Source organism: Alnus glutinosa, chromosome 1 (genome assembly GCF_958979055.1).
Source record: "Alnus glutinosa chromosome 1, dhAlnGlut1.1, whole genome shotgun sequence".
Classification (NCBI taxonomy): Eukaryota; Viridiplantae; Streptophyta; class Magnoliopsida; order Fagales; family Betulaceae; genus Alnus; species Alnus glutinosa.
Window position 1 is genome coordinate 42,117,766 of NC_084886.1, and position 14,022 is coordinate 42,131,787.

At 35.4% G+C, this 14,022-nt stretch overlaps 1 protein-coding gene across 1 annotated transcript; it reads left to right on the plus strand.

Moving 5' to 3' along the window:
* The first annotated feature begins 3,264 nt into the window (after nucleotides 1-3,264).
* Nucleotides 3,265-9,610, plus strand: LOC133882174 (mitogen-activated protein kinase kinase kinase NPK1). The gene is made up of 17 exons (XM_062321290.1): nucleotides 3,265-3,732; nucleotides 3,810-3,851; nucleotides 4,012-4,077; nucleotides 4,161-4,271; nucleotides 4,354-4,434; nucleotides 4,527-4,604; nucleotides 4,696-4,778; nucleotides 5,308-5,389; nucleotides 5,515-5,615; nucleotides 5,800-5,839; nucleotides 6,035-6,091; nucleotides 6,178-6,224; nucleotides 6,358-6,583; nucleotides 6,671-6,910; nucleotides 7,051-7,385; nucleotides 7,480-7,547; nucleotides 9,195-9,610. Exons 1-17 carry the CDS (start codon nucleotides 3,448-3,450, stop codon nucleotides 9,296-9,298), a joined length of 2,046 nt encoding a protein of 681 aa, XP_062177274.1. The 5' UTR covers nucleotides 3,265-3,447; the 3' UTR covers nucleotides 9,299-9,610.
* The last annotated feature ends 4,412 nt before the right edge of the window (nucleotides 9,611-14,022 follow it).

The following is a 14,022-nucleotide window of genomic DNA, read 5'->3' on the forward strand; positions in this document are numbered from 1 at the left end:
GGATAATGATGTAAGAGTAGTAATTTAGGGATTATGATCCTCTCAAATTATTTATCAAAATTTAAAAGAATTCAGGTAAGTGATTATAAGAGATCACTTACGGGACCTACCTGACCAAATAAAAATTATAATTGTCCGGCCACTTATCGGGTCAGATGAGTCTCATAAGTAGTCTTTCACAATTACTTGCCTAAATTTTTTAAAATTCGGATAAATAATTTGAAAGAATTAGGGATTTGATTCTTACACTACAACTGCACAACAACCCTTTACATGAGGGTGGGCTCCAATGTGTGGGACATACCCTCATATGAGGTGTTGTTGTATTGGTATTGTAAATCTAACATTTTTCAAAAAAAAAAAAAAAACACTCCTTACCTCCTTTAGCTGAACAACTCTTCTCCAACTTCCTTTTGTATTCCTCTTTCCACTTTTTTTACTTGTTTTAAAGGAAAATGATAGATTTACAACATCACCACAACAACTGCATAACACTCCCTCACATGGGGTGGGACCCAGTGTGTGGGGGCCCACTCCTATGTGAGGAATTGTTGTGCAATTGTTGTGGTGTTGTTGTGGTGGTGTTGTGTAGGAATCAAATCCCAGTTTTAAAACAGCCTCTAGCTATCCCTCTTTCTTCCGACGATCACCGTTGCAACGCATGTACGCCACGCGCTGCCTTTGCGCACATGGGCTGCATGCACCGACGCTCTTTTTGGCCCTTTCCAGTAGATTTTAAGCTTCTCTACCGCCCATCCATTGGCTCTCGTCTTGTGAGTTTTTTTTGTTGCAAAAGAAATTCCAAATCCATATCTGAACCTAAAAATATACTAGCTTAGAATTTCTTTTATCTCACAATCCATGGTGTCCGATGGGGGTGACTATTTCACCAACTGCACAAATATTTCTTAGGGCATATTAGATATGCATAACAGACCCTTGAAATAGAGTCATTCCTTTATTTGGTTACTATACACAATTCTTTGTAATAGCCATTCATAGGAATGACTAGTCCCCTAAAAAAATTAAATACTTATTCCTCTCATCTGTTCTTGGAGGAGCAAAGTGTGTTTTTCAAAATATCCACATTTTTTTTTTCAAGAAAAAAAAAAAAAAAAAACTTTGAATGTTCTATGAGTGGTTGACCACACTAACAGAACATCGAGAATGGTACGACCATCTCTAATGCCATTTGAGGTGGCCAAGACCACCCACATGGCTCAGGGGTGGTCGCAATCAACCCCCAAGCATTGCCAAGGGTGGCTGTGGGCACACTTGATGCTCATCGGAAATGATATATATCGTTCACTCCTGGTGTTTTGTTGGGGTGGTTATGTGTTGTCACCAAATATAAGAATATGAATAATTATTTTTTTATTTTTTCTAACCTCTTATATTCCTATGAATACTTATTCCTAGGGGAAAAAAAAAAAATATATATATATATATATATTTGGTTGGGGTGGGGTGGTCCACCCATAAAAACAAGAAAAATTGAGGCATTTTAAAAATTTTAGGAGGTAGGGTTAGTTTCACTCGTGCCAATTCCTATTCTTAAAAGAATAATCATTTTGTGTACCAAAACATGCCTATAGTTTCCCTAGCTCTTTTTGTAACCAGCCTAAAACTAAGAATCTGCTACTTCTTTCATCTCGAGGATACTCCTTAGGGTTGTGGAATGTATTGATGCAAGATATTGTAATATTTTATTATTATTATTATTTTTTTTAAAATTTTTGTTTCAAATTGTTGTTGTAATGTTTGTTTTCACTCGTCTATTAAAAAAAAAAAAAAAAATAGAGATCCCCCCCCAATTCTTAATAACTGGTAACCGCTAATAATCGCTAACAACCGTTAATCGAATAACTAGATAACTGGGTAGCCGATAACCAATAACCGATATATATATACACACACACACACACACAAATAATTATATTTATCGTAGATAAGCCCTAAAATCAACCTTTAAATTTAAGGAATAAATCATCTTAAGTTTTTTAATAATAAAGGTTTGGTGTTTTTTGAATTGTCATCATATTTTAATTACAATACAATTGTCATTATATTTTATAATATTTGTTTGTTTGATTTTTTTTGCAATCATTTTATTTAATCTATGGACTTAATTGTGAGCTCATTAAGATGAATGAATGATGAATAGTAAGTGAAATTATGCACGTCTACTAGTATTTACCATTTAGAATTGAATATTGGATTAAAAAAAAAAAAAAAACTGAAAAAATCAACAATGTATGAAAACTGGTTATCCAGTTAATAATCGGGTAATTGGCGGTTGGTAATAACCGTAACCGATTGTACACCCCTAAATTGGTCGACCACCACAAAATATCTTAAAGATTGAGTGAGACTTTTTATTTTTGCCTCTTGCTAGATGGCGTGGTTTGTTCCCGGTCATTCATTACAAACGAACAACTAAAATTGAGTGAATTGTAGGCCTTGTATGAAATGGACCATCGTCTAGTCAAATTATTGAGGATTAATTATTATTTTAGTACATGTGGTAATGCCTAATATCAAATGGACTCATCGGTTTCCAAAAGTATCATAAATGGTCCTTGTATTGACATGAAAGACTCATATAGTACTTTCGTATAATATTTTAATTGAGAGACATTTTAAATTGTCAACGCCTCTCACAGTGCAACACTTGTCTCATACGCCGTATCATATTGTTTAAAAATACAAAAAAAATAAAAATAAAAATAAAAAATAAAAAATTCCAAGGGTGGCCGAACCACTCTAAATGGGCATGTGTTGTTTCGACCACCTCTAAATGAATATATGGTTGTCAATCACTCTCATTTTGCCAAAGGGGATGACTCCATATTATTGTTTTAATTGTTTTTTCATTTTAGTTTTAGTCATTTTTTTTTTATTGTTTTTAATTCTCAAGTAATATTAATGAAGCATACGAGACAAGTGATGATTGTTAATTAGTTTAATGTCTCTCAATTAAAATATTAGTCGGAAATATCATTTAAGTCTTTCGAGTTAATACAAGTACCATCTATGATACTTTTTGAAACTGAGAGATCCATTTAATAAAAAGAAATTTAGATACTATAATTCGGAAAGCTGCGTAATTGCGCAAATTAATTTTGAATAAATTAATAAATCATATTTAAAAACCATTTTATCCAACAAAATTAAGGTTACACTCCAAACTAATCATTAAATAAAAATATAAAATATTTAATATCACTCATAAAAGGCCATACCACCACGTCCAAATGAATCATTTTTAACCCAAATATTTATGTTTGAAAACAGATCCCCCTCCCTCGCCTTTTCCCTCCTTCAAATCTCCACTCTCTCTCTCTCTCTAGCTCTCACACTCGCTCACACCGAAAATGAACCTCACTGAACTCTAATCTCTCTGCTCGAACAGCAACAACTCAGGAACCAAAACCCCCTTATACAGCGATGCAGGACATTTTCGGATCGGTTCGCCGATCCCTGGTGTTCCGGACCCCAGGCGGCGACGACGGAGGGTTCGCCAGTGGCCTGGTCGAGAAGATCGGCTCCACCATCCGGAGATCGCGAATCGGTCTTTTCTCGAAGTCTCCTGTCCGAGCGCTGCCTCCGGTACCCAAGGACGACGCGTCGCCGATCCGGTGGCGCAGGGGCGAGTTGATCGGGTGCGGCGCGTTCGGTCGGGTCTACATGGGGATGAACCTCGACTCCGGAGAGCTGATCGCCGTGAAACAGGTTGATTACGTATCTATATCTCTGCGTTGATTGGTTTATGGATTTGGTATTGAAGTTTTGGTGGTTCTACTTAGTAGGTTTCGATTGCGGCGAATAATGCTTCAAAGGAGAAAACACAGGTTAGGATATGAATGTGCAGCTCTTCATTACGTAACTTATATGTACCTCTGTGAAAATTATTTTTTTGATTTGAAATAGATTGGGTTCTGAGACGAGCAGATTTCCACTTTGCAATATACTGATTTGTAAGTTTTATGTATTTTAATCTCATTAAAATAGGCTAACATTAGGGAATTGGAGGAGGAAGTGAAGCTGCTGAAGAATCTGTCACATCCAAATATTGTTGTGAGTATGGGGTTGCGATATGTTGGTGGAAATGATGATCGGTTTTTCATTTTCTTACTGTTTTTGTTTTTGTTGTTGCTTAGAGATATTTGGGAACTGCTAGAGAAGATGAATCGTTGAATATTTTGTTGGAATTTGTCCCGGGTGGATCTATATCATCACTATTAGGGAAATTTGGATCCTTCCCCGAGTCTGTAAGTGACTATTACATTGTCATTTAGAGGTTTCCGGTGTTTAATTTGCTAATGTTGATTCTTGAAATCATTCGCTAAACAGGTTATACGAATGTATACAAAACAATTGTTATTGGGTCTTGAATACCTTCACAATAATGGAATTATGCATAGGGACATCAAGGTACCTCACACTTCCTTTTAACAGGTCCATATTTTTTGGAGCTTCTCTCTTTCTCTTATCATAATGGGCCATAATGGGCATGATTCATATAGGGTGCAAACATTCTTGTTGATAATAAGGGATGCATTAAACTTGCGGACTTTGGTGCATCCAAGAAAGTTGTTGAGCTGGTATGCCATTGTCTCCAAACCCACCTCAAATAATCAGTCAGTCTTTTTAGTGATTTTTTATCGTAGCTAAAGAGGTTGTATAACTATACAGGCTACTATTAATGGTGCCAAGTCGATGAAGGGTACTCCATATTGGATGGCTCCTGAAGTTATTCTTCAGACTGGGCATAGCTTGTAAGAACGAATACACAACATTTTTGCTAAATGTGACCACATTTATCTGTTTTTTATTTTGGCATGAAATATGTAAATTAAAAAAGGTTAGTTTACATTCAATTCGCCTTTTTTAATAAATATTAAGAACCTTTTTGACAGTATGAAATAGAAGAACAAGGTTTGGCTATTAGCACAACTGGTAGTTGTAGCAAAGCATGTATACTGCGTTGATGACCCCCATGTTATGTTTAAATAAGAGAACAGGTGGCATTGAATTTTTTTCTTTTTACTTCATTTGTTTTTTGTAAATTGTTTTGAGATTAAAGCTTATGAAATATTTTTAATGAGACCACCTAGAATCTAAGAAAAGATGAGAAAATCCTATGAAAACCTTCTTGTTCCAAACTTCATCGTGAGGAAATCGCTGTGCTCTCATACAGTTTATGCTTCAGTGCCACTCTTTTCTAAAATGGAGAAAAGTAGAATATGGCTGTAGTCCTTAATTATGATCTTTGGACCTATTAATTTTGGAATGTGGTTTTCTTAGCTCTGCTGATATATGGAGTGTTGGATGTACTGTGATTGAGATGGCTACAGGAAAGCCTCCATGGAGTCAACAGTATCAGGAGGTACTCACTTGATGCTACTTGTTAAACTTACTACTTCAGTTTATGTAAGAATTTGACTGTAATTTTCTGAAGTCGGTATGTGTCCTCCTAAAATTTTTGAAAGTAAGAATCGGTGTTTCTCTCAGGTTGCTGCCCTCTTCCATATTGGGACAACTAAATCTCATCCACCCATCCCTGAGCATCTCTCCGCCGAGGCAAAGGATTTTCTGTTAAAGTGTTTACTGAAGTACATCCATTGTTTCTACTTTTCTGTTGTCATTATGTTTCCAACCCCCGACAAAATATATCAGTAGTTTGAGACTTTGATGCTGCTTTTATAAAAAAAAAAAAATACTAGTTCGTACTCTATGATTTCTTTTAGTCAACTTTTCTTCTTTGTAACTCTTACACACATCAAATTATGGCGGCAGGGAACCTAACTTAAGGTCTACTGCATCAGACTTGCTGCAGGTAATCTCTAGAGATGTTCCATATCAACTGTTCATAGATTAAGCGGCAGTAATACAAACATCATAGATAAATACATGCCTAAACATAAGTGTGTGTGAACTATTTCCTTTCAATCTGAATGTTATTGTTCATATAGATACATGCACAGAGGCAGACAAGCATTTTACTTATGATACTGTTCTTTCTAATTTGCAGCATCCATTTGTCACTGGGGAGTATTGGGAATCTCATGCAGTTTGCAGTTCAGTTATGGTCCGTATATTGGCAGTAAGCTATACTAGTTTGAATTCTTATTCTTTTGATTAGCTTATCCCATACTTTAGTTCTTGTTATGTCAGGAATCTGGAAACCAGATGGTAACACCTGGGATGAATCTTAAGAACTCGTAAGCATTTTACTTCGATGATTTTGGAACATTTGATGAATTTTGATTATTGTTTATTCTTTATTGTTTCTTTTTATTTTCTTATCCCCAAAAAAAAAAAATGTTGACAATGGAAACTACATTGCTGCTGAAGCATGAACTCCGTGATTAGAAGGTCAACCTGCACAGGCTTAAAAGATGTCTGTGAAATGGGTAGCCTGAGGTGCTCAACTGCATATCCTCCCAAGTCCTTAAGAGTGGGATCTTGGGGAGCAAGCAATTGTGATGATGACATGTGTCTGACGGATTATAACGATGAACTTTTGGTTGATGAATCCATAAAGCTCAAATCCATTTTAGGTTCGGATGATTTAAATAAGGTAAAGAACTGTTATCATGCCCTTTGTGTGGTTTAGATGGTTATAATGAGCTCCAATAACAATGGCAGATCTCTTTCATTGAACCAGAGTTTTAATCCCATGTGCGAGCCTACCGATGACTGGCCCTGCAAGTTTGATGAAAGGATAGAGTTGGAGAGAAGTGGAGGAGTAGACTTGTCTCCTAGTGCAACAATCCATAAGGCTGCTGGCAGCCCTGGAGTATCAGGTAAGGGGGAGAATGACTTCACATTTCCATGTGGGCCGATAGGGGCTGAGGATGATGATGAAGTTACCGAATCAAAAATTAGAGCCTTCCTGGATGAAAAGGTACCTTGCCCTTAGAGATCATTCTTTTGTGAAAGAATTAATGACTTCATTTTGTTATTTTCTCTTATATTTTTTTACAGTCTTGAATTTTTATATGACAAAAATATGGCATGGCAACTTGCTTTATAAAATTACATTAGGCTTTAGATCTGAAGAAGCTGCAGTCGCCTCTATATGAAGAGTTCTACAGCACAATGAATGCAGCTGGTCCTCCTAGTGTGGTTCAAATGGCAAACGGTGAAAGAGTTTTGAATATCTCGAGTTTACCTCCTAAAAGCAGGTCACCCAGTCAGGCACCTAGCAGAAGACTTTCAGCAGTTGTTGATGCTGCGAATGGTGCAGGACATGGGAGTCATACCAAAAATCTATCAAATGCCAGTGGTGTGCACGATCGAGCTCTACAGGAAATTCAGCCACCTCAGGCTAGGGAATGGAAAGAGCTTCTTGATGCTCAGCAGGAATCATTTAGACCAAGGTTCAGTATATGTTGTTAGTTGAATGTGTTAGCTTATATTTCCTGACAGACTTGTCTTCTCCCATCTTGTAACCAAAGATTGAAATGTCTGCAGTGCTAGCTTCTCTGAGATACAAAGGAAATGGAGAGAAGAGCTTGATGAAGAGCTTCAGAGGAAGCGAGGCAAGTTTACATTTTCTGAATATGATTTAAATCTAAACTGCGCTCTGTTTTGTGGTTTTTGTTGGACCATTGACCTTGAGGACCAATGCTGTGTTCAACTTTAGAATTAACCACCTTGGATTCTAGGTACTAATATGCATGCTTGTAATTAAATAAGTATTAGCCCTGTCTTGAGCATTGATCAGTTCCTGGGTAAGGTATCAGGGAGCTTCTCTTATGGGTCGCTGAATGTGCTTTTGAAACCAAGAAAAATTTGTTTACCCAAGCTCCTTTTAAGTTGAAAAGGGTTTTGAGATTTATTGTTCAGTGTACTTTAGACTATCTAAATTTAGGAAAAAATATGTCATGATCCCCCAATACTTTCGTGCTTCTTGACTTTGAGACTCTAGTTTCCAATTTAATGAATTTAAGATCCATGTTTTGAACATTTGTAAATCAAGATCTTTGTTAGGTTTTTTGTCAAGTAAATAACAGAAATGAACATGAAAATATAATTATACCCTTAGATAAAAATAAAAAGTAAAAATTATCCATGCCCCCCATGGCCGGTCAACTTCATGGCCATGGAGGGAGCGGCCATTCTGAGGAGATCCACAGCCGTGGGTCTCCTCAGGCCGAGACCATAGCCATGTTGAGGAGATCCACAGTTGCGGATCTTTGGCCGTGGAGACCCACGATCGAGGCCATGGAAGTTGACCGGCTATGGGCTATGGCTTTTTTTTAAAAAAAAATTATTATTATTATTATTATTATGTTAATTTTTATATATGAGGGTCATAACTATATTTTCGCACTCATTTATGTTATTTATTTGACGGAAAACATAATAGAGGTCTTGATTTAAAAATGTTTAAAACACGTCTTAAATTCATCAAATTGAAAATTAGGGTCTCAAAGTCAAAAAGCACAGGGGATCCTGGCATATTTTCCCTTAAATTTAACTTGTTGTTTGTGTATTGGTCTTTCGAGCGTGAGATTAGAGAACCTTTTCAAATTGATGGTCATCATGACCCAAGACACTCTAGAATTTCTAGGAACGAGAAAATTTGAGATGCTTGAGAGGCGGAGGTGTTGCAATGGGCAAAAGCTATGCCATATATCTGGTTTCTGAAACCTCTCATTACCAAGTTAGAGAAACCAATCCCATCTCATTCTTCTCGACTAGGCGATGGGGATGTCACACAAAATTCTATTGACACTTGGCTCTAGTGAGAGCTGCAGGTTGTGTTAATGTGTTAGTGAGCTTGACATACATTTTTGGCCTATTTTCTAACAACTCAAGTTTTTAGGACCGATAGTTTTTGACATGTAAGTTATAAAACTATTTGTTCATAATTTGGGGTAGTCTGGTGTTGTTGACACGCATATCTAGTAAGTCATGTTTGCACGATCAATAAGACAGTCAAGACAGATTTTTCCCTTGAGGTGTTCCGTTAGAAAGACAAACTTAGAAACATGAATGTATGATATCTGGAATATAGTTGGGAGACAATAATTTGTTAATGAAAGTATCCTGAAAACTCCACATGGAGTCTTCTGACCAAAGATTTCGTCACTCTCATGATTTTGTCTCAACTAATCTTGAATAAAGTTGCATGATCACATTCTCTTTTTTGTAACCATGACAATGGAAAGTGTATATTGCAGAGATGATGCGCCAGACAGGTGCAGGAGGGAAGACACCATCTCCAAATCATCGGATTCTTAATCGGCAGAGAGAACGTCTATGTTTTGCATTCTCAGGCAAATGATGCCACACATCTCACCTGTATCTATGCCACTGTTCAATGGGAAAAAAATATTGTGATTTTCCATTGGGAGTGGTCATGTATGTAGTATAATTATTGGTGCAATGGCGGCAACACATATTGGTCACATTGCCAAATTTGCGTGAATAGCACGCACTGCAACCTTCCAGAGCAGTCTTGGTCATTCAGCACAAAATATCACACAAAAAAGATCCTCATATGCTCCTTTTTCTTGTGTATGATATTGCGGGATATGAAGCACATTAAACTTACTTTTTGAGCTTGTATTCAAATTAAAATATATTATTTACTGTTGGGGTATGAAGAAGAAAGACTAGCTGTAGTAGTTTCTACATTAGGTTTTAGGAATTTGACAAACGGTTATCAATCTCTATAATTCTCATGCTTGCAACACAAAGTAGTTTGTGGTGTTCTGGTGACAATGACATCAAATCCCCCAAAAAATGATGGAAACCTCTCTCATTATTTATCCATTTTGTTTTCTTTTTATTTATTTTTATTTTATTTTTGGAAAAGTTTTAAGGTGCTATTCAGTTAAAGCTGATTTTTAATTAATTCCCTTGCCCTGAAAAATCTTAGTATCATTTCAAGTCAAGACCGGTGGAACTGTGGGCTGCTAACAAATGAAATGGATCTCTTGAAGTAGACAGATACTTGTGGCTGCGTACACAATAAAGGAATGAGAGAGATAATTATCTTTCACTGTGTTTGCGTGCTCTTTTGAGAAATTCTTTATGTCATACCTATACTTCCTTTGTATCACTTCAAAATTGACTTGAGTTTTAAAATTACCATTAGATCAAAAATTCAATGGCAATTTTAAGCTTCGGAGGAACATAAGAGAAGCACGAGTATGAGTTTTAGCATTATTCTGTTTTTTTTTTTGTCATGGTAGGTAGCTTGTTCTGGAAAGTGGAAACGAAGAACATGTTTAAACGGTGTGCGTGGGCGGGCAGTACTGGGCACCGACGATAATATATTTGGGAAAGTCAAAGAAGCGTATGAGTTTGGTTAAGGAATGATTAGTGTGGGGAGGGCAGGAACAAGGAGGTGTTGAAGCCATCCAAATGTTTCTCATATGGGCCGCGCTGATTTTCCCACATGTCTCCTACTGCACGTACATGGTGGACAATTGGTCTTACATCAAAAAGATTACGAAGAATCTCCAAAAATTCTTCATGTTCCCACCCCGCCCAATGCACCAAAATATCAGGCAATCGATCTACTAGTGTCTGCCGCGCGGGCAGTGTTATCTAGTTGGTGGGCAATTAAGGTCAAAGAATAAAGCAAAAGCTAAAACCTTTAAATCTCATCCAATTTTTGAACATTACATGGTTGAAAGTTTTTCCGGAAAACAGAAAGCTAGAGCATGCATGATGGAAAGGCATTTCTTTTTTTCTTTTTTTTTTTGATTTAAGGGGCTGGATTTTGCGTGATAAGAAGGGAACTAAAGTGCATGGAAAAGATGTTGGTGTGCGATGAGGTGGGCTTGTCTCTTTCGCTTTTCTAGTTTTAAAGGAGAACTTCTTGACGTACGTAAGAGACCCGGATTCTGGGAGATCAACGTGATATGATGAAAAAGATGAGTGAGACTATGAGAGAGAGAGAGAGAGAGAGAGAGAGAGAGAGAGAGAGAGAGAGAGAGAGAGAGAGAGAGAGAGAGAGAGAGTTTATTCAAACACATACCCCTCAATTCATTATGAATTTAATTGGATACAATTGCATGTGTTATATATATATATATATATTAATCAACCCATATGATCTTAGATTATCTTTTTCTAATACGAGATCGACTTGATTATTTTTCACTAATACGACAGATCAAAAACTTATTTGGAGTCTAGTACTATATATACGGATGTTGTTTTCAATGATTTGATCTAATAACACTGTTAGACGCATGCAGCACGCATCCAATAGAAATATCAACAAAGAAGAAGAAGAAGAAGAAGCAAGAATCAAAATACACAAGTTTGACACGATTAGGCTAGCTAGGTTACAAAGGTTTTGTAAGTTAACTTTCTGTAATTCAAATCTTCTATAGTGGATACTTTTTACGTTTAACTGACCCTAGCTTGAAACTGTTTTTCTTTTGAATATATATATATATATATATATAAAATAAATTATAAGAAAAAGAAAAATTAAGGTCGACCATATATATATATAGTCCCATTAATGAGTAGGAAGGAATTGAAAGATTCCTTTTTTGATTGACTAGCTAGAATCATGAGTGTATCATGATTTATGACTAAAATCTTTGAATGTGATTTCATGCTGCTTCTTTAGAACTTTGTTGTTGGATATATATATAAATGACTATGAGTGAGTGATCTCTTTTAAAGATCTTCCATGGACAAGTGTTCAAAGATTTGGTCCCTCCTGGTCATGGTGGCAGTAAAGGTAGATTTCTCTTTTATTTCCTTTTCATGCCGATCCATATAACTAAAAAGACAAGAAAAGGGGGAAAAAGAAACATTCAGAAAAGGGAAAACATTATGTTTCTCCATTCATATCTGATACAGTGGTAGCCTAGCACATGTTTTTTCTTTGCGGTGACCCAATTTTAATAAAATAATATTATATTTTTTTTAAAAAATTTTATTTCATGCTAAAAGGAAAAACAAAAAAAAAATCATTGCATTAATAATCAACATATATCACGTGCTAAAAAAAAATAAAAAAAATTCAACATCTTGTTTTCCATAGAAAAAAATAATAATAAAATTATTATTATTTTGACTTGGGCAGGCCCTCAAATTGTTATGTTATATAAATCATCACATCCATGTCTTGAAATCAAATCCAGCCAAAAATAATATCCTTTTCAAAAGATAAATACATATATAGAGACCTAGTGGTCACGATTGAAAGCCAACTCTTTCTTTTTTTTTTTTTTACTTCTTTTGGTAATGACTAGGCTACTTTATCAAGCCTTTGTCCTTTTAAACCACAGACATGTAACTGACTTGTATACTAAGATTACTCGAATTCTTTGTTTTAAAAATTTAAGTCGATAAGAAGAAGTAAATTTAATTATTTAATTAATACTTTAATATTTTTTTTTTATTTGTAGGCTCAAATATTTTTTTAATAAGTGATGCTCAACACGTAGAATATTTAATTAAAATATGAGATAAATGATCGAAGAAGACATGGTTCAAACTTAATTAGAACCTATTCTCTAATATCATGTTAAATTACGTATTATTTGTCTAAAAAATTTAAATTAGTTAATACTTTAACACACGATCCGTACTCGATGTGAAAGCATGTTTCAGTGGCTTTTTATGTGGAGTGCAGCACCGTACCCTCACCGGACATAAAGACATGAATTTGCAACCACAAGAGTTGTCCCAATTTGGTGTCATGTTTCAACAATATTGAGGCTGAAAACGAATTTACACTTGCAAGGTATACAATAATATGTGTGCGTGGGTACCTTTTTTTTTTAAAAAAAAAAATAAATAAATAAATTGAAAAATGTATCGGATTTTTGAAAATATAAGGAGCAGCTTAAATTTCATAATTTTAAAATCTACAATTTTTTTTTAAAAAAAATTGTAAAAAAAAAAAAAATCCTTCTCTGTTTCGTTGACGGCATTGTCGGAAAGGACGTTGGTGCTAGCTAGCTGTTGAGAATTAGCACTATTTTACAGACCTCAAGCCAATTGATTGGAACGGTTTGGTCGTGAAAGGATGCCTCAACAAATCGTACAATTAAGTTGAGACCAGCGAGGATCCATCCATCCATGGCCTGTGGAAATGGAATGCATGCTTATCCATACGTCTACGTGGAACAGATGTGTAGGAAAGGGATCGGTCGGAAAGAAAGAGGGCAGGCCATCACTAATTAATTCATAATGCATATTTTTTATATTTCGATAAATATAATTCCTATTAGTTGTTATAAATCACATTCTTTCATTTCTCGTCTTTTTCCAATTAATATTTAACCAAATGCATTAATTTTCCATATGATAATAAATTATCAGGGGCCTACTGCATTATCCATAACCAGCTAGAGCCAGGAGATTTGTCAATTTTTATTTCTTTATTTATTTATTTATTTTTACGAATAGTATGCATGTATATCCAAGGTTGGGTGGATGTGGTGGTGGTGGTGGTAGTGGTAGGGTTTATACGAGTAATATTATGGTAGCTTTTTCCACAAAAAGGTCATTACTTTTGATGGTGACGCCATTTTTGGGTTGTGCCCACCAACACCAAGATCAAATATATATATATATATATATTTTTTTTCTTTCCAATGACCACAAATAATAATAATAATAATAATAATAATAATAATAATAATAATAATATCGTCCTTTACCCTAATTAAATTAAGAACAAATTGCCTCTATATATGCTCGGTTCCCTATCTTAAGTTCTTAATGCTTAGCTTAATTGATTAATTACACTTGATTATCCAGAGAGAAATCGAGATCGAGATCGAGATCGAGAGAGAGAGAAAGAAAGAAAGAAAGAAAGTCTCGGTTTGTTAATAATAATAGGTATGATTTTTTCCAAGCCACGACAATTTTGATGATTATAAGAGGAGGGTGGGGGCATTGAGAAAATGTAGCTCACCTATATATTTATGTTTCCGTTGAAATGGACAAAATTTGTGGAAAACAAATTAAATTAAACCTTCCCCACAAAAAAGGGCAATAGGTCGATTGGCTTGTTAATATGGAAAT

Bases quoted from the DNA above. Each gene is read 5' to 3' on its own strand.
- LOC133882174 (XM_062321290.1), top strand. From the start codon at position 3,448: ATGCAGGACATTTTCGGATCGGTTCGCCGATCCCTGGTGTTCCGGACC. The intron at 4,779-5,307 runs GTAAGAACGAAT...TGGTTTTCTTAG, and splicing joins CTTCAGACTGGGCATAGCTT to CTCTGCTGATATATGGAGTG. The intron at 6,225-6,357 runs GTAAGCATTTTA...TTGCTGCTGAAG, and splicing joins GGGATGAATCTTAAGAACTC to CATGAACTCCGTGATTAGAA.